The sequence below is a fragment of the Chaetodon trifascialis genome, chromosome 4, assembly GCF_039877785.1.
Source record: "Chaetodon trifascialis isolate fChaTrf1 chromosome 4, fChaTrf1.hap1, whole genome shotgun sequence".
Lineage (NCBI taxonomy): Eukaryota > Metazoa > Chordata > Actinopteri > Chaetodontiformes > Chaetodontidae > Chaetodon > Chaetodon trifascialis.
Genome location: NC_092059.1, coordinates 29542783 through 29563897, shown reverse-complemented (window position 1 = coordinate 29563897; position 21115 = coordinate 29542783). Strand labels below are relative to the sequence as shown.

Genomic DNA, 21115 nt, shown 5'->3' with positions numbered 1-21115 from the left:
TGGTTGATCTGTCCTTATACCTTAAAAACTTCACTACTATGGGCCTGGGTCTGTCACCTCCGGGTTTCCCTGTGCGATGGGCTCTCTCCACCTCCATGTCCTTCTTTATCTGTATTTTCAGCAAGAACCTTCTTCACCTTTTCCTCTGTCTCAAACCAGGTTTCCCCTGGTGACTCCATTATCCCAACAAAGACCAAAATGTTTTGTCTGGACTGTCCCTTTAAATACTCCATCTTGTCAGTGACAACTAGTAAACTGTCACACACTTTAAACAAATCTGTTTGCATGGAATTGCAGCGATCAGCTTGCTTAGCATTGTTTGTTTTGATATCATCCACCTCTTTTTGAGTAAATTGAAGGCCTGTTTTTATGTCTTGTAGTTCTCGTGTTAATGTTTCCATCCTGGTTTTGGGAAGTCATTATTATTTTAACAAAGTCTTTAAAATGTTCTTCTTGTTGTTGGAGTAAAGCTGTGAACATGTCCTTCTGCTGCTGTAGTAGTTCTGATACTTGTGTGAATGAAACATGGTCTTCATCAGATTTTCCTTCTGCTCTTGATTTAGGTGGCATTTTTAGCTCTGAGTAAAAATAAAAAATAGTCAAACAGTCAAACAAAGTACCTGCCCTGGCCTGGTAGCTAGCTGCAGCCTGCAGGTGGGTCCTCCTGGGCTGGCCTGATGGCTAGCTGCTGATGATAAATTCATCAGTTACATTTCAACCACGCTAAATAAAACTTAATATGAATAGTGTGAATTACCAAATGAATAAAGACAGACAACTCAATTTTTTTGTTCAGACTAAATGAGTGATGTTCCGTAATAATTCATAATTGATTATATAAATGAATGTAGCTATTTTCACTGACAGCAATAACTAACACCCTGCCTCCTCCCACCACCAAGTATGTTTATTAGTGATACAGTGCTGAGCACTGAACACTCTTGTCATTCTGTGCATTTCTTCTTCTTCAACTTCTTCTACTTCTTGTTATTCATCTTCCATACAAATTTCGGTTCGCTACTCATCAAAAACGATAGTGAGCACCCAGGCACATGATACACCAAAACCTGTGGCTCAATCAGACTCGGTGTGCTATCATTTATCTCCACAGAATACACGAAAATTTCCTATTCAAAGTAAATCGGGTGAGGCGAAAAAAGTGAAAAAATGTCCACCTTTTTCAAATGTAGACACAAGTCTTGCGTATTGGTGTATCATTCCACGTTTTGATAGGTCTTATAGTTTTTGATTAATCGCTGTTCAATGACCATGATCAATTTTGGAGAAATTTTGAGATTATAATGGGTGTGTATTGCACGAAATGTTCGCACTAGAGTGGAGGACACCAACTGCCAGAGTGGAGAGATGTTCTGAAAAGTGTCTGAAATTTTTTCTTTCCATGCTCCTCCAAACCACAAATTTTACTCTACACGTGTGAAATTTTCCAAAGTTATAGTACCGCTTGTGCTGATTCTCACAATGTGCCTAACTAAACAACAGGACATACGATGTTTGACTTCTGTACCTCTGAGCGAGGAGAGTAACTCTGACCTGGCCCATAGGGTCCAATACAAATCAAAAACGAGAGACAGAAGCCACCCATTTTTTAACTCACTCTAAAATCCACATTTTTGACCCCAGCAAAAAAATAAAGTGATCAGCATGTACAGCAAAGCCTTGTAGCTTTGATGGTGAAGAAATTTCAGCAATAGGAGTTTTGTTGTTTGCGTGAGAAGCGTTTGTTCGAGGGGTGCGCCAAGGCCAAATTCAGACTTTTCTCAGGCCCATCACCACGCTGATCGCTGGCCTTACCACAAGTTGCCATGGCAACCTCTGAGCCTCAGTACTTCTCTGAGCACTCCTCTGCCACACACACACACACACACACACACACACACACACACACACACACACGTAGCTTCAGCTGCAGCTATGTAGCTGATTCAAATGATCAGCTCATCATCAAGCTCTGCCGTGGCTTGATAACGAGCCACTTTTCTTATCTTACTATTACTGGTGAGTTTGAAATGTTAGTAATGTAATGTGATGTTGGGCTGTTAGCATTAGCCACAATGCTAACAGCGGCTAATGCTAACATGAGGTCCAATGAACTTGTTGGTGCATACAGGCACTGTAATGCAGGCACCCTCGCTCCTTACTTACAAAGCCATAAATGACCAGGCACCTTCTTATCTTAAAGAGCTCATAGTACCTTATTACCCCACTCGAACACTGCGTTCCCAGAATGCAGGTCTACTTATGGTTCCTAAACTCTCAAAAAGCAGAACGGGAGTCAGAGCATTTAGCTATCAAGCTCCTCTCCTGTGGAACCATCTTCCAGTCTTTGTCCGGGAGGCGACACTGTCTCTTTGATAAAGCTTATAGTTAGGGCTGGCTCAGGCTTGTCCTGGACCGGCCCCTAAATATGCTGCTATAGGATTAGACTGTCGGGGGACCTCCAAAGATACACCAAGCTCCTCTGTCCTTCTTCTCTCTATCTGCACGCTTTCGTATCCTACCACGGCGTGTTACTAACTTAGCTCCTTCCCCGGAGTCTCTCTACTTTGTCGTCTCGCAGGTTCCCATGGACAGTGGCTGAATATGTGGCTGCATATCTCTCTCTCTCTCTCTTGTCTGTTTTGTATAACTGAACGTGTACTACCTGAAAGTGTTATTATATTTTTATAAGAGTGATGGGTTTCATTTGGGGATCCATCTCAATTTTAGTTTGCGAGAGAAATACCTCTTAGGCTTATCACTATCAAAAAAAGAATTGCACTTTCGACTTGTGTTATTAAGGCATCCAAGGCAGCCTTGCATGGAATACTTGCTTATAAATAACAGGTGTGTCCTATTGCTCTCTTAATGTCCATTAATTCTTTTTCAAGTTTTAGTTGTCTAAATTGCTTTTGCTTTATGAAGGTGAATAGGCTTTAATTAAGGCCATGATATAGGCTTTGGATGTTTCACACATTAGGGGGGAATTATTGGTAGACTGAGAATTAATGGTGAGAAATATCTAAAATTGCTTTTAAGTAAGAAGTAAATTTCTCATCCGTCAAAAGAAAAATATCAAATCTCCAGTGTCCTCTTTTAAGAGGATACCACCAAATCCTCCTCTCCACACTTCCTGACCTCGGCTTCTCAGGGTCCGCTCTCCACTGAGTCCTACCTCTTAGGGAGATCCTTTGCAGTATCTTGGAGAGGAGGAGGGTCTAAATCCCAGTGCTTGTCCACAGGGGTATGTCACCTTCAGCTTAACCTGTCAAAGACTGAGCTCCTTGTCATCCCAGCCAGTCCCTCTATACAACAACAGCTTTGCTCAGCTCTGCTCACTCCCACAAAATCTGCCAGAAACTTGGGTGTCATGATTGATGACCAACTAACTTTTAAAGAGCATGTGGCCTCTGTTGCTCGGTCATGCCAATTTACCCTGTAAAACATCAGGAAGATCAGATCCTACCTGTCTAAGCATGCAACACAACTCCAAGTACAAGCGCTAGTACTATCACGCCTCAACTATTGTAATTCCTTACTGACAGGGCTCCCAGCATGCTCGTTAAAACCCTTGCAGATGATCTAGAACGCGGCAGCTCACCTGATCTTCAACCGGCCCAAATGAGCACGTGTCACTCCACTGGCTCCCAGTTGCTGCCCACATCAAGTATAAGTCCTTGATGCTTGCCTATAAAATTGCCACCAAAAGCACTCCGACCTACCTGAACTCCCTCATACAGGTTTATGCTTCCTCATGCTCGTTACAGTGCTTGGTGTCGCCAGCTCAAAAAGGCCTTATGTCTCTAGCTCGACTCTTTTTCTTCTGTGATTCCCCGGTGGTGGAACAAGTTACCAAACTCCATTCGTTCTGCAGAGTCCCTCTTGATCTTTAGAAAAAGACTAAAGACCACACTCTTTACTGAATACCTTCTTTCTTAAAAAAACAAACAAACAAAAACTCTCTGTTCACTCTATGCACTCTATGCATTACTTCATAGCACTGTCTCGTAGCACCTACTGTATGTCCAGTTAGACCAGAAAGTTGCATTAGGGCACTTACTCTTACTCTTGTTGTTCTCTCCTGTCTATAACCTTGCTTGTGATGTATGAAAACCTCATATGTACGTTGCTTTGGATAAAAGCGTCTGCCGAATGACAAATTGTAATTGTAAATGACCCACAGTCGAGACAGCTCTCTTGCACACATATTTATTAACCCTGGCTTGGTATGCTTGTCACAAAAGACTGAACCGTTAAACAATACCTGTATCTTTGCAGGGAAAAGCATGGAGTATTGCGCCCCGATTTCTATGAGTCGTTGCTTAGCTTCATTAAACTCTTTCCACCTCTGAAGCATCTTCTACCTTTAGAGAGGTGCTTGGAACTACATAATCATTGGGCACTGTTGGTGGTCAGGCCAAGCTTGGGCACTAGAGCGCAATGAGCCCCTTCTAGCTTGACACGGCTTGTTGGGGAAAAAAGTCAGAGTCTATTTTAAAAAGTTATCATAAACTCCAGTTCTTTCTATCACTATGCTCAACATTTCCAACATTTCTTCATTCCCTCATTTCATTTTCTGTATGCATTTTTTCTTCAGTTTTTCCTGGAGCAAAAGCTGCATCCACTTAGATCATTTACTGACTTTGTATGTGATCAAGCTGTCTCTAAAATTTGCTTTGTGTCCAGTCTAATTGCAGTTCGTGCTGTACCTGTATTCCTCCCCTTTGTGTGTTGGTCACACCGAATGACTGAACTACAGTAACTGGTACTATGAAGAGAGTCTACTATGAAGCAAGTCTACTATGAAGCCAGTTTTTGTGGCATCACTTCCCCAACAGCGATGGAAGACCAATGCTGAAAAAATGAAACCTCTCATGAATGCAATATCAGAGTCAACTGTGATTTTAACAAAAATATAAATATTCCTTTAATGCAAATACAAACAGTTGCCAGTTTATTAGGTACACCCTGCGAAACCTAATGCAGTGTAAACAGTCTTTACATTTTACTTTTTCTATTAGTGTGTTAACTAGAGATGAGCGAGTACATCACTATCTGTATCTGTATCTGTATCTGCATCTGTATCTGTTCAGCCATCTAAATTATCTGTATCTGTATCTGTAATTGGAGTGGGTGTGGTTTAACCGGAAATGGGTGGGGATTAAATCGGTACATTATTTTAAGTCTGAAATTGATATGGATTGATCAGAAGTTGCTATATATATTGTTTATTTGAAAACTATTTACAGAACAGCCTCAAAATTGAGATTCCAATCAATGTTTTTGATCACAACAGTAAGAGAACTATTTACAGAACAAGTTTTTTATAAACTCAGAACATGAATATTTCTAAGTGCATGAATGAATACAACACATGCAGTAGGAAACTATGAACTACTAGGTATGCATTAACAAGAGTTGTCATACTCAACACAACTTTCTTTTATAATTTTTTGTTTTTGTTTTTAATTTTTATGATCAAAGTGTGATTTTTTTTCCGATTATTTATTTTTACTACCTAACGTTCTTGGCATTTTTTTTCTCACACAAAGTTAAACAGTGTTGATTAAGGTGTGTGTGTATGTGTGTGTGTGTGTGTGTGTGTGTGTGTGTGTGTGTGTGTGTGCGCATGTATGTGTGAGTGTGTATGCGTGCTATGTAACAGTTAAAATATCTACTGTATTCAAAGCCTATAAAAGGCCTATATACAACGGTATATAAAGCTGAATTTGTAATATTTATAATATTATATTTTTATGAACTGCAGTGAGAAAGTGTCACTGCATGCAGCCATATACAATAACAATATTAATATAGGCTACTTTGTGTGTTCCGCTATATGTGTGTACGTGTTTAAGTGGTCTGTAAGACTGCTTATTTTTTAATGATCTGTGTGAACTTGGTGATTCGTGCAAACATTCAGTGATGGCAAACAGGGAAATAATAAGTAAGCCTTGTTCACTGTGTTCTTCTCAAAAGTACCGCGTTCAGTACGAGCAAAGTTTTTCAACTGACTTTATATCACCAGCCAAACTAAGAGCAAGCAGACGGTAATAATAATAAAAAAAACGACCGGAGTGGAGGCAGTGACCGACGCGACACGATCCGTTTTCAGCTCTGTCTTGTCAGATGCACCGCGTACGTTACGAAACAAGTTCACCAAGTAACTTTAAATATCATACAAACTGAAACAGAGGCGAGCTGGAGAAAACCTAAGGAGTACTAAAAAGGGCAACATGAGCTAGAGTCTAGCCACGCACTGGGAGATCAGTCACTGTCCATGTGCGCGACAGTGGGGCACGTCTCTGCAGCCAGAGACGTGTTTGTGTAGGGAGGGGCGGGCGCTGTGTGTGACTGGCCAATCACAGAGCGTAAAGACAGTCAGTTACCCAATGAGGATTTTCCTTTAGCACGAGCACGGATATTGACGAGTTTTACTCGTATCATGATCGCACTCGTAAAAAATGCTTTATCGGTACCAGATACTCGTCTGAAACGAATATTCAGCTCAACCCTAGTAATAACACAAACCCACAGTCTCGTCTTACACTGCTGCTATAATGCACTGCAGGGGTGTTTATAAAGACTAAATCATTTGCTTAACTGAAATGTATTAATTCTCTGGAACAACACAAGCACCAACAACACCACAGGTACGAAGTGAACCGGAGATTGCATGATTTTACAGAAGTGACACTGCTACAAACTCAGTTCAAATCTTTACAAACATATAGTACAGTATTCTTACTTTGGATAAATGGTAGTCATCTTGGCAGCTGCAAAACCAGGCTTACAGGCACCCTCACTAAGATTGCCGTACTTGTACATCAGCTCCAGCGGCCTGTGGACATGGAGGAATGAAGTTAAGCAATGATTAAATATTCACACACAATTGTTATATACAGTACACCTTACATAAATACTGAAAACAAGCCCCCAGAGAATATGTTCCCAGACTTTGAGTGAGAGGTGAAATTTACAAAAGTAGTAAAATGTATACTCACAAACTACCGTTCAGCTTCAAAAGGAATCCTTGTTTGTCATACACTAGACAAAGAAAGGGGAGGTAAATGTAATTAAATTATATGCCTGAAAATTCAGAATAGTGATGGGTTATTTTTATGACAATGAAATCATTTAATTGTTTTTCAGGATCGACTTTAAGGTGCTTTTATTAGTTTTTAAGTGTCTTAACGGTCTTGGGCCGCAGGGACCATTGGTGTTTTTAAAAGGAGGCTCAAGACTCACATTTTTAGTTAGGCTTTCAATTGATTTCTTATGCTCTTTTAATTCAGACATGTTTTACCTTAGCACATTGTCTTTTAGCCATTAGGTTCTTTTATTTCATTAAATTTTAGGTTTTAGGTCTTTTATTCTATTGTCTTTTAGGTTTTAGGTTTTTTTTATTCTATTGTCCTTTAGGTTTTAGCTCCAGTGCTTCCTCACGGGGGGCCTCCACGCTGGGAGGGATGTTTGGTCTGCCCACCGGGGCGTCGCCCGGGGGACCCCTCGGGTCCGGAGGACTGGGGGGCTCTGCCCGATGTGTGGAGTCCACCCCGGTCTGCCCAGGTCGGGGGACCGGGGGCTCTGCACTATGTATGGGGTCCACCCTGGTTTATCTGGGTCGGGGGTCTCTGTTGCGGCGGCGCTCCCTGTGGCCATGGGCTGTGGTCCTTCACAGTGTGGATGAGCTCCCCATAGGTGGTTTTCTTTTTCTTTTTCCTCTCATGATGCCTCAGTGCCCTGCCATGTTATTATACCAACAGTTTCGTTGGTGTGTGTGTGTGTGTGTGTGTGTGTGTGTGTGTGTGTGTGTGTGTGTGTGTGTGTGCGTGTGCATGATATAGGTCTGCGGGTGTGTTTGGAGGGGTGGGTGAGTGGGGGGGGGCGGAGTTGCTATCATATTGCTATTTTATGTTTCTATCTCAAGCACCTTGTGTTGCATTTTTATGTATGAACGGTGCTATACAAATAAAGTTTGATTGATTGATTCACCTCATCTTTGAGATGGTTTTCCAGGACCCTGCCCCATATGTGGATGAGGTGCTGAAGATCCCCATCCCTGAGGACCTCTCTACCTCCTGTGAAAGACCAAAGAAGCAGGAAGCATGTTGAGGTTCAATCAAGGAAAGGTCTGAAATCCATGTACCTTCCTTAAGCACAGGGAACTCTGCTCGTATGTGTAGCATAATGCTGGTGGGCAGTACCACTCTGATTCTCTGGCCTAAAAAGCCCCAATAGCAGCTTACAAAGATTTTGTAGGCCAAGTATCAGTTTTCTGTGCGCAAGCCTGCAAATTCCCTGTTGGATTGAGGTCAAGGCTTTGTGATGGCCACTTCAATACTTGACTTTGTTATCCTTAGGTCATTTTGCCACAACACTGAAAGTATGCTTATGGTCACTGTCCATTAGGAAGACTCATTTGCAACCAATCTTTAACTTCCTCGCTGATATCTTCAGATGTTGCTTCAATATATCCAGATCATTTTCCTTCCTCACGATGCCATTTATTTTGTGCAGTGCACCAGCCCCTCCTGCAGCAAAGCATCCCCAAAACATGATGCTGCCACCCTCATGCTTCACGGGTTGTGATGGCGTTCTTCGGCTTGTTTCATCAGACCAGAGGACATTTCTGCAAAAAGTAAGACCTTTGTCCCCACGTGAAGTTGCAAATGCTAGGCTGCCTTTTTTAATGGCGGCTCTGGAGCAGTGGCTTCTTCTTTGCTGAGCAGCCTCTCAGGTTGTGTTGATATACTGTGACTTGATTTACTGTGGATATAGACACTTTTGTGCCTGTTTCCTCCAGCATCTTCAAAGAGTTCTTTGCTGTTCTGGGACTGATTTGCACTTTTCACACTGAAGTAGGTTAATTTCTAGGAGAATTCTTATTCCATTCTCTAGAATGCATCTCCTTCCTGAGCGGTGTGACAGCTGTGTAGTAGGGATGTATATCTCCACCACTGAGGCCAATACGATCGATACGCATCTCGATACGCAGCCACCGATACATTAAGGATACACTGACGCCTCTGTCGATGCGATGTGATTCGCTCCTGTTCACGATACAATGCGATTCAAAAATGATTTGATAACGATATGACTTGCTTACAAAGAGATTCGGTTCGATATGATGTGATCCGGTTCGATACAGTTAGTTGTGGTATGAGAGTGTGCCCATATCAGATTTCTTATAGCACAACTCTGCTTTACTCTCTGTATCAATTTGAGAGATGCATGTAATATTTGGCTTGTTTTTACTGAGCAAACCAATAAATCCTATTTTTAAAAAAGACATAATGCAGAATGTATAGACAGAGCATTAAATTTTATTTATAATAAGCCATGCTTACTCCGAATTATGTTCACTGTCTCTACAATTTTGCAAAACGTATAAAACTTCACAGTTTAACAGTTTCAGAAAGCACAGTATTAACAATGTGCATAGTCAGGGTCTTTGTGCTACTGACGTAATTGATAGCTGCTCAGCATTGTTTGCAGATTGCGTGCGTTTTGTCCAGTTTACCTTCTTGCTTGAAAAACCTGAACTATTGCCACATGTTTGATTTGTGTGTCTGCTAACGTCGTTCTCGTTTCCCTCCGTGTTGTGAACAACGCTTGCATCAGTGAAGGAGGAGCGATGGTGCATTCAAGTTGCCTCGGAAAACACAACAGGGCAGGGAATAGTAGTAGAACATAAAATAATCGATTTAACCATGGAATTTACCGATGCAGACAGGCTAGAAGAGATGCACCATAAATTCATCCATAAATTATATCCGATGTACCTTGAATCTACTGGTGCAGTCGCATCGCAAACGTTTGTATCGGATCACTGATATGAATCGGTGAATCTCGTCATCCCTACTATGTGTAGTCCCAAGGTGTTTATACTTGCATACTATTTTTTGCTCAGATGAACAAGGTTCCTTTAGGAGTTTGGAAATTGCTCCCAAAGATGAAACAAACTTGTGGAGGTCCAGTCTTTTTTTTATTATTTCTAAGGCCATGGTTGATTTCTTTTGATTTTCCCAAAAATGTCAAAAAAAAGAGGCACGGAGTTTGAAGGTCGGCCTTAAAATACATTCAAGGATACACCTCCAGTTGTCTCAATTGATGTCAAGTAGCTATCAGAAGCTTCTATAGCTAGGACATTATTTTCATGGCATGGTATCAGGCAAATATTCAGAGCATAGAATCAATATCAGCACCTCAAAGTGACTTAAATGTTTCTTAAGTGGACACTTTCTGAAACATTTAAATTATCGCTTTACTTAACATCAGTAATAAGCCCATATGATGAATGCTCAATGCTTTTCTGCACTGAATTGTCAAATTTTTTTTCTGCTAAAAACAACGTAGCAACCAAAATTCAGACTTCAGCTTTTTATGGACTGGTGAATAGTGAATGGACTGTATTTTATATAGTGCTTTTCTGGTCTGATGACCACTCCACAAGACCACATTCACCCATTCACACGATGGCACCTAGGCCATTTTCTCATTACGAGCATTAACCATTCACACACAGATGGCACAGCATTGGGAGCAATTTGGAGTTCAGTATCTTCCCCAAAGACACTTCAACATTTACAGTGCTGTGAAAAAGTGTTTGCCCCCTTCCAGATTTCTTGTTTTTTGCACATTTGACACTCTAAAATGTTCCAGATCATCAAACAAATTCTAATGTAAATCAAAGATAACCTTAGTAAACACAAAATGCAGTTTTTATATGATGGTTTCAATTATTAAAGGAAAAAGGTTATCCAAATTAGCCTGGCCCTATGTGAAAAAGTAATTGCCCCCCTTGTCAAATCATGAATTAACTGTGATTAGCAACATCTTTTGGAAAGCTGAGTTCAATTTCACTGGCCACACCCAGGCCTGATTACTTCCAGACTTGTACAATGAAGAAACCACTTAAATAGAACCTGTCTGACAATATGGAGTACACTGAAAGATCTCAAAAGGCCAAATATCATGCCATGATCTAAAGAAATCCAAGAACAGCTGAGAAAGAAAGTAATGGACATCCCTCAGTCTGGAAAGGGTTACAAAGCCATTTCTAAGGCTTTGGGACTCCAGCGAACCACTGTGAGAGCCATTATACACAAGTGGGGAAAACATGGAACAGTGACGAACCTTCCCAGGAGTGGACGACCACCCAAAATTACTCCAAGAGCACGTCGACATCTCATCCAGGAAGTCACAAAAGAACCCAGAAGAACATCAAAAGAACTGCAGGCCTCACTTGCCTCAGTTAACGTCAGTGTTCATGACTCAACCATAAGAAAGACACTGGGCAAAAATGGCATCCACGGTAGAGTTCCCAGGCGAAAACCACTGCTGACCAAAAAGAACATAAAGGCTCGTCTCACATTTTCCAAAAGACACCTGGATGATCCCCAAGACTTCTGGGAAAATATTCTGTGGACTGATGAGACAAAAGTGGAACTTTTTGGAAGGTGTGTGTCTCGTTACATGTGGCGCAAAACTAACAAAGCATTCGATAAAAAGAACATCATACCAACGGTCAAACATGGTGGTAGTAGTGTGATGGTCTGGGGCTGCTTTGCTGCTTCAGGGCCTGGACGACTTGCTGCGGTTGAAAATCTTTTTTTTTTTTGTGAACAACTTTTTTTTATTAGTTCATGTTGACAGACAAAAAAAAATAGGTGTACACATATGGATACATGTATCAGTAACAATAACACTGATTTTGTTCAATATAGTAATTAAACTTAAATTAATTCATATTGTATAATGTGCACAGAGGTACCTAGCATACAAACTGTATGCAAACATGTCTATCCATGTATACCCCAACTTAAATTCATATGCACATAGCTGCACCTGTACCTGAGTACATAAACAACATAAACAATTAATCCACATGCTTATATACATTACATGATCATATGTCACATGTGCGTATGTGCACATACACGCATGCATGGGCACATGCACATCCAAATAATGACAAATTGTGATTTTATAATCCTTTATATAATCTCCCTTCATTTCCCTCCCTAGTGAGTGATCCCCCTCGCCCCCCAGTTTACCCCTCCCTTCTTCCAGCAAGTGCTTTCACAGTTAGAAGAGCTTCTGACCAGGACCTTATGGTCTTCCCCTTAGCACCATGAGACCGTGCAACAGAAAGCTCTAAAGTCAAAATATCTAACAACAGGTACCACCAATGGTTTGTGTGTGTGGTGGCTTCCACCGTACTACCAGGATTTTCTTCGCTGTAGTTAGGCCAGAAAGCCAAATTCTTTTTTCATGAACAGACATAGGGACCCGAGCATTATCATTTAACAAACATAGTAGAGGGCAACATGGAATATCTTTGTTAAGAATTTCTGATAGAGATTCAGTGACCTGGGACCAAAAAGACTGTACCTTGGAGCATTCCCAAAACATATGTATAAAGGTGCCAATGTAACCTTGTGAACAAAACTGGCATAGGGGAGATGGTGCTAACTTGATCTGGTATCTAATTATTGGTGTTAAATAAGTTCTATGTACAAATCTTAGGTGAATAGTTTGGTGATTAGGATTTTTTGAAGCTAATTTAACATTATTCCATACAGTTTCCCAAGATATTTCAGAAGAAATAGAGCTAAAATGATTTTGCCAAGTGGTTTGAATTGTCATTGGTTTATAAAAGCTTTGCATTATTTGGGAATACAACACTGATACGGTTACCTTGGTTTTATTTGTTTTGTACAATTGATTTGTAAGGTCAAATTTTGACTTAAAGTCAACTCTCTGCTGGTGTATGATCGCCAAACGTTGCTAGATCTGAGAACCTTCACTACAGGTCTGGTCAACTTAGATCATAATGGACACCGAACTCTACCTCCGTTCCTCTCGGATATACCGGCACACCCTTGCCGCACGTCAGCGCCACTCCCTCGGCGAAAACGCCACCGCAGGCGCAGTAAGCGTGGTGGCCGTTTGGTAAGGCTGAGGGTCGCGCTGATGCGTCCCGATCGTGTCGGATTTGGAGCCGTGCCTCGCCTCTGTATCTCCTGACGTTGGCTGGATCCTGTCGCGGCCTGTTTGGTACTGATGGCCGGCCTGGATGACCTGTTCCTCCCCCGCGGCCCCTGCCCTCCTCATCCACGCTGGTGTGGAGCCGACCCAGGGAACCTGCAGCTTCTCTGCGGGGAGCATCTGTCAGCGGCTCGTTCTGACCCACCGGCTCTAGCCAGGTTTGGCCTGGTTAATGCAAGATCGCTTGCTAATAAAACATTCATCCTGAAGGATTTCTTCACATCGCGTGATCTGGACTTCCTTTTTGTCACAGAGACGTGGCTGAGCCTTGATGAGTCCAGTGCTTTCACAGAACTTTTACCTGCCGACTGTTGCTATTTTAATTCTCCACGGACATCTGGTCGAGGAGGAGGAATTGCAAGTGTCTTTAAAAGCCACTTCAAATGTAAACAAATATCGCTGTCATCGGCTCCCACCAGCTTTGAATTAAGCCTGTTTGAGCTGGGATGTCCTCACACGGTGCTGTGTGCTGTCGTCTATCGAACTCCAAAATACAACAGGGATTTTATAACTGACTTTTCTGCGTTCCTGGCTGATATCATGCCAAAATATGACAGAGTTTTGATCGCTGGTGACTGCAATATTCATGTGCGCTGCCCGGAAAACCCCCTGGCGAGGGATTTCTTAAATCTCATTGACTCTTTTAATCTCGTACAATCTGTATTGGGCCCTACACATGTACAGGGACACACACTTGATCTTGTTTTGTCATTTGGTTTGCCTGTCTATAATCTGGAAGTCTGTGAAGCGTATTTCTCTGATCATATGCCTGTACTTTTTGAAGCCGCAGTGTGTTTTAACTCTGTTAAACTTCCCGCTGCTGTTCGCAGCTGCTGGGTTATTAACCCTTCCACTGCCGCTCACTTCTCGTCTGCTTTCAGTCAGATCTGCGCCACTACTGATCCTGCACACCTTGACACAGAGGCTCTTTCCTTGGTGACTCTGTGTCCTCCACTGCTCCTCTCTCTTGCGGGGTTCCACAAGGCTCAGTGTTGGGCCCACTTTTATTTTCTTTATACCTTCTTCCACTTGGGTCCATTGTCAGGAAGCACGGCATTTTATTTCATTGTTATGCGGATGACAGTCAGATTTATGTCCCCCTTAAAAAGGCTGACTCTTCTGCACTTAAGCCACTTCTAAATTGCCTGGATGACGTCAAAGCTTGGATGGCTTGAAACTTTTTAAATTTTAATGAGAACAAGGCGGAAGTGATTGTCTTTGGTGGCACTTCCGTGACCTCCCCAGTCGACCTGGGTTCCCTGGCGCAGTTCGCCAAACCCACTGTTAATAATCTGGGGGTAAAAGTGGATGCGGAACTAAAGTTCGACAGCCAGATTAAAGCTGTGGTAAAAACCAGCTTCTTCCAGCTAAGACAACTTGCTAAAATTAAACCCTTTCTGCACAGACAGCACTTTGAAACAGTAATACATGCCTTTGTAACCACTCGGCTTGATTACTGCAATGCACTTTACATGGGGGTCAGCGGGTCCTCCATTGCACGTCTGCAACTAGTGCAGAATGCAGCTGCACGTCTCTTAACTGGCACTCGAAAGTCTGAGCACATTACACCGATTTTAGCTTCACTTCACTGGCTACCCGTCCATTTTAGAATTCATTTTAAAATTCTTTTATTTGCTTTTAAAGCCCAAAATGGCCTTGCCCCAGTGTACCTCTCTGAGCTTCTGCACCCTTACGCACCTCGATCCCTCAGGTCAGCGGACCAGCTGCTCCTGAGGATTCCCAAAACAAGGCGGAAGCTCAGAGGGGACCGAGCGTTTGCTACTGCCGCCCCTAAGCTTTGGAATGAACTGCTGCTGTACATCAGGCAGTCCTCTTCCGTGGCCACTTTTAAATCTCTTCTTAAAACGCACCTCTTTTCCTTGGCTTTTAACACCACCTAGATTGTTTATTTTATGTGCACAGGTTTTTGGTTTTTTTTTTTAACCCTTTATTTATTATGTTTTCTGTTTTAATGTCTATTTTATTGTTGTTGTTTTTTTTAATGTACAGCACTTTGGAAACCTTGAGTTTATTTAAACTGTGCTTTATAAATAAAGATGGATTGGATTGGATTGAAGATTGTACAGTTTGCAATACGAAAGACCAGCAATAAACTTTAAAATTAGGGACCCCCCACCCTCCAGCTGTTTTATGTCTCTGGAGGGTTGTAAGTTTAATCCTTGGTCTTTTGCTATTCCAAATGAAACTAGTGACTAAGCTATGTAATTTATCCCAGTATCCCACTTGTGGATTCAGAGGAAGCATAGAACTTAGAAAATTAATTTGAGGTAATACCAACATTTTTATAATGGAAATCCTAGCATCAAAAGATATTGGCCTCAATGCCCACTTCCCCAGATCTGTTTTAATCTTATTTAAAACTGTATTGTAATTATTATTCACTGTAGTCTCTAGTGTTGGGAAAATGTCAATTCCTAAATATTTAAACTGATTTACAATTGGGATCCTAAGCTGGGTCAAGTCATCACCAGAGCTACATAAAGGTAAAAAAGCAGATTTCTGCCAATTTATTTTGTACCCTGAGATACAACTGAAGTCTGAAAATAATTTAAGGATATGGGGAAGTGACTGTATTAATAAGGAGGAGCACATCATCAGCATAAAGTGATATGTGATGAATTGTGGAATTTATTGTAATAGGTAAAATACTAGTAGACTGGCGTACTTTTTGAGCAAGGGGCTCTAGAGATAAGACAAACAATAGAGGAGACAGCGGGCATCCTTGACGGGAACCTCTAAGAATTTGGAAATGTGGTGAACAGGCATTTCCCGATATCACCATCGCTCCTGGGTTTGCATAAAGAACATTAATATAACTAATAAATTGTTCACCTAGACCTAAGTGCCCTAAAAGGGTCCAGAGGTATTCCCATTCAAGTCTATCAAATGCTTTTTCGGCGTCAAGACTTAAAATTCCGCAAGAAGTAAGAGAATCTAAAGAATCTGGAGTCAAATGTAAAATATGTAATAATCTTCTCAAATTGTCTGAACTATAGCAGCCTTTCACAAAGCCTGTTTGGTCACAGTGAATAAGTTTTGCAAGGTATTTATTGAGGCGGCATGCAAGCACTTTAGCATATATCTTCATATCTACATTAATTAGTGATATTGGACGATAACTAGTACAACACAATGGATCTTTGTCTTTTTTGAGAAGTAAAGAGATTAATGCTGTATTTGTTTGCTTTAAAAAGAAACCTTTTCTGATTGATATGTTTATCATCTCCATAAGCATGGGACCCAGTTCAGGCCAAAAAACCTCAATAGGAATACCATCTGGGCCAGGAGATTTACCCAAATTCATTTCTTGTACTGAATCCCATAGTTCCTCAAGAGAAATATCTGCTCCTAAGTCAGCTGCTTCTGCTTCAGATAGTTTCCTCATGTTTAAATCAGTAAAAAAGGTATTATATTTATCTTTACTAAAAATAATTTCCGTTTTATACAGTTTCTTATAAAAACATGAGAAAGCTGAATAGATTTCAGTTGGAGTAGTTACTATATTGCCATCTGGTCATCGTATTGCGGAAATGCATGCCTTTTGCTCATTAGAGCGAAGCTTAAGGGCTAACTGGAGTGATGGCCTGCTACTATTAAAATAATGGTGTTCTCTAGATTTTTTAATTAGAAACTCAGCTCTCGCTCTATATAATGCGTTTAACTCATTCTTCACCATGTTAAGCTCACCTGCTCGTAAAGAGCAAAAGGAGCGTTGTTGTGCTTTTTCTAAAGATGCCAGCTGCCTCTCTAAATCAACAGTTTTTTGCAGACGAGAGCGATTTGAAAAGGATGCAAACGATGTAACATTGTCTTTTATGAACCCCTTGGTTGCTTCCCAAATGTACCTAAAATCTTCCACTGATTCCAAATTGGTTGTGAGAAATTCATGAAGTTTAGATTTAAATTGGTAGCAAAAATCATGATTTGATAGTAAAGTAGTATTAAACCTCCAGCGGAGTGATTTTGGATTAGTGGGTGATAACCTTAAATTTACTTTAATTGCATGGTGGTCGGACAGTGAGGCCAAAATAATTTCAGCTGTCTGTACTGCTGAATAAAGTATTTTAGAGACAAAAATATAATCTATTCTTGAGTATGATTCGTGTCTATTGGAGAAAAAAGTATACTCCTTGGTACCTGGATTGCAAGATCTCCATACGTCCAACAGACTGAGATCTAACATACATTGCTGTAAGGCCTTAGAACAGGACAGCTGGGAACTGCTCACTGAGGGATTCGATTTATCTAGTGTTGGATTTATTATAGCATTCATATCTGCACCAACAATTAGATAATAATCTGACAAATTCATTAAAAAATTAGAAAGTGTGGAGAATTTTTTGTCATAGTTAGCTGGAGCATATGCGCTAAGAAAAACAATTTTCATATTAAATATTATAGCTTGATGAAGGCAATCCTACCTTCAGTGTCATTTCCAGTGTCAATAATGTTTATATTTAATGAACGTCTGAATACTACTAGGACACCTCTTGTCTTATTGGCTGCTGAAGATGAAGCTACAACTTCATATTTAGAGTTACTAAAATTGTTTACAGACTCTTTGATAAGGTGCAATTCCTGAATCAATGCTATATCAATATGTTTGTTGTCTATATACTCCAGACACGCAGTTCTCTTAGCTATCCTGTTCAAGCCCTGTACATTCCATGATAATACAGAAAGGTTAATCATTAGTATCAAATAAAAATATAAACCGAATAGCTTTAATACAAGAGTGTAGCTTTCTCAGTGCATGAAAACCATAGGGAATACTAGTGTACTTGCCAGCCCACCCCCCCAATAGTAGATCACTCACTTCCCTCCCCATCATTCCCCTCCCAGACCCTTTACTTATGTCAACATCCGTGATATGTGGATGCAGAGTCGTGCTCCTATGAGCACCTGTTTCCATTCCTATACAGCCACCAAAGTATATTTTTAAAAAAGGGGTTGCTAAGCTTACTTCAAATTTAACTGGTTTAAGTGATTTAAAAAAAAAAAAAAAAGTAAACAAGTAAACAACAAAAACCATCTACATTCCCTTAACCTGGTCAAAAAAAGATAAAGTGAAGGAAGGAAAAAAAAAGAGAGGGAGGTATTGAGAGAAAGGAACAATATCGGCTCGTAAACGAAACTCATATATTGATTGTCATTAATTCCTTAATGTCATTCAGACTACAGTCTATGCATTAGCCCCACTCAAAATACAAAGAAAATTGAGAAAGGGTAAACGAAATTGGGATAAATGTGGGAAAACGGTAGCAAAAACTACCAAAAAATCTTGAAGGAGAATGTTCGGCCATCAGTTCGTGACCTTAAGCTCAAGCGCACTTGGGTTATGCAGCAGGACAATGATCCGAAGCACACCAGCAAGTCCACCTCTGAATGGCTCAAAAGAAACAAAATTAAGGTTTTGGAGTGGCCTAGTCAAAGTCCGGCCCTGAATCCAATCGAGATGCTGTGGCATGACCTTAAGCGGGCTGTTCATGCTCAAAAACCATCCAATGTGGCTGAATTAAAACAGTACTGCAAAGAAGAGTGGGCCAAAATTCCTCCAGAACGATGTGAAAAACTCATTGCAAGTTATCGCTTGATTGCAGTTGTTGCAGCAAAGGGTGGCACAACCAGTTATTAAGTTAAGGGGGCAATTACATTTTCACATTGGTGATTTTGTTTTTGAATTATTTTTCACTTTCAATAAATTGAATTATCATTTAAAAGCTGCTATTTGTGTTCACTCTCAGTGTCTTTTTCTTAAATTAAAGTTTCTTCAATGGTCTAAAACTTTTAAGTGTGACAAAAAAGCAAAAACAGTAGAAATACAGTAGGGGGCAAATACTTTTTCACAGCACTGTAGATTGCCAGGGATCAAACCACCGGCCTTCTGATAAGTTGACAACTGTTCTACCTCCTGAGCCACGGCCACCCATAATACGTTGTGCTAAAAGAAGAGCAGCGGAATATCAAAGGTGGAGCAAAGCAATAAGAATTTGCATGCCGTCATCTTGATCCAAGTTAGTGAAAAATACTAAATAACGCATTACTGAAAAAAATGAATGGTACACTGAATGTTACAAGGATAGGATTACATCCTCATCCCTGAGGAGCAGCTAGATGCAAATCGACAATGATATTAAAACAGAAAAGAAGCACATCTTCAAATTTGAAGAACCCATAAATACTTCCTTGATGCTTGTCGCTTATTAATTATTTTTTCTATTGGCTGATTACTAGACTAATCTGTTTCTGCAATAAATACAACAGTCAGGGGCGGAGCTTCCAGGGGGCTGGGAGGGCAACACGCCCTCAGCCCGGGGCCCGGGGGGGGCCCGGTACGGGGCGGAAAAGAGACATCTTCATTCCAAGCAGGGAGCAATGGGCCCTTTCCCTACTTTATTTTTTAATGTGGGATATGTGTGGGCTTATATATGTTGACCCAGTCAGGATGAGTCATGGTTGGTTAAAACTTTACAAGACTGACTTTAGTGATGTAGTTAGGTGCAAAATATGAATAAAAATGACGTGCTGCATGACTGGCTTTATTTTCACTCTCACATTTAACTTCATTATGTACAAAATTATAAGTGGATCGCCGATATTGTCTCCAAGTGTATTTTGGGTAAAATCTTCATCAACCGTCCACCACGTCATCATCAGTCATTTGTCAACAGAGTGCAAGCTAGGTGGAACATTTTTACGGACTAAGCTAAACATGAGTGGCAGTTCATATAAGCATAAAAGTAAAAAACAAGTCGGGGGCCACACAGCACGCCTAGAGCTTGTGCATGGCGTTGCTGAGCTTCTGCGTCTCTCGCGAGTGTGCCTGTTCACATATCCTGCGTCTCATCTGTCTGTCTGCAGCGGCGCAGCAACTGCTGACTCCATCTGTTTACATGGAGTTTGCGTTTGATAATTATCGACAACAAAAATGATGACATAATTTTACTTTACTTGCGCTGGAACAGGGACTGAGCTACAGGAGGAGAGAGAGTGGGAGAGAGGGAAAGGAGTAGAGATGATGGAGAACTTCTGTCCCTCTCATATTGTGTATTTTCTCGTCATGTGTGTCACATATGCAGATACAGACATTGTAATCGCTGTGAAATACTCACATGATACTGATTTGACTGTGGCGAGCCTTGGAATCTCTAGTTGATGCGCTGCAGCAGCCATGCAGGACTCGCGCGACTCTCACGCTGCTCATGTCAGCAGTGTGGACACTGTAACCTGCTTGTATGGACGCCGAAATGAAAACCATGCCGTAACTCCACGCTCATGCTCTACGCAGGCGTGCTATGTGGCCCCAGCCTTACTGAAGGCTTTGAGCCTTGTGTCAAAAATGTAGTATGTGTGCTTGTAAGCCCCACTGTTGCAGGCATGTGTATGTTGTAAAGCAATGTTATCATGAGCTCTATTGTGTTTAAAGGGCCCGGTCATGTGCCCCGCCCCGGGCCAGCACTGATTTGTTCTGCTAGTGACAATAGTATTCCAATAATGGACTGTCTAAATCTAATAAGCTTGAAAATCCTGCCATACACTTTATGATTCTAACAGAAACATTATTTTAACCTCCCAGCTCACTGCAGATATTTTAAAGGTCAACTGTAACATGAGTTGGGGATTTAGGAGGTAAGGTTTGGTAAATTTCTTGATCAATGATAGTGTTGCAATACATTGAAAATATAACAGATGTAAAGCCAAAAAAGACACAGTATCACTCAACACAGGCTGCCATCTACTCCTGAAGTACAATAGAGAATCAAACTCTACAGGCCCAAATACAAAACCAACCAAGAATTTGCTATGGGCTCTTGCTCTATACTTCTATGTTCAGCATGAAGTGAGCTACAACTTCAGCCATGCTGCTACAGAGGAGCTACCCTGTGCTTCCTGACGTCAGTCTGGAGGCTGAGGCAGGTCGTGTTGGCTGCAGCAGTTTGTTAGAATTGTTCTCAACACCCTAAAACCTCTCGCTGATAGTCAATAGTGTTACTAAGATCTATTTGTGATTTTATTATTTTGATAGTCACAAAAAAAGTGAAAT

General features: G+C 41.1%; 1 protein-coding gene across 1 annotated transcript in view; it reads right to left on the bottom strand.

Annotated features, from left to right (window-relative positions):
• Nucleotides 1–21115, bottom strand: part of st3gal3a (ST3 beta-galactoside alpha-2,3-sialyltransferase 3a) — a 78697-nt gene that overhangs the window by 47331 nt on the left and 10251 nt on the right. Inside the window, exons 4-5 of the mRNA XM_070961047.1 lie at nucleotides 7002–7044; nucleotides 6746–6838 (exon numbers count right to left, since the gene is read on the bottom strand). Of these exons, the coding sequence (XP_070817148.1) occupies nucleotides 6746–6838; nucleotides 7002–7044 (136 nt within the window). The remainder of the gene's footprint in view (nucleotides 1–6745; nucleotides 6839–7001; nucleotides 7045–21115) is intronic.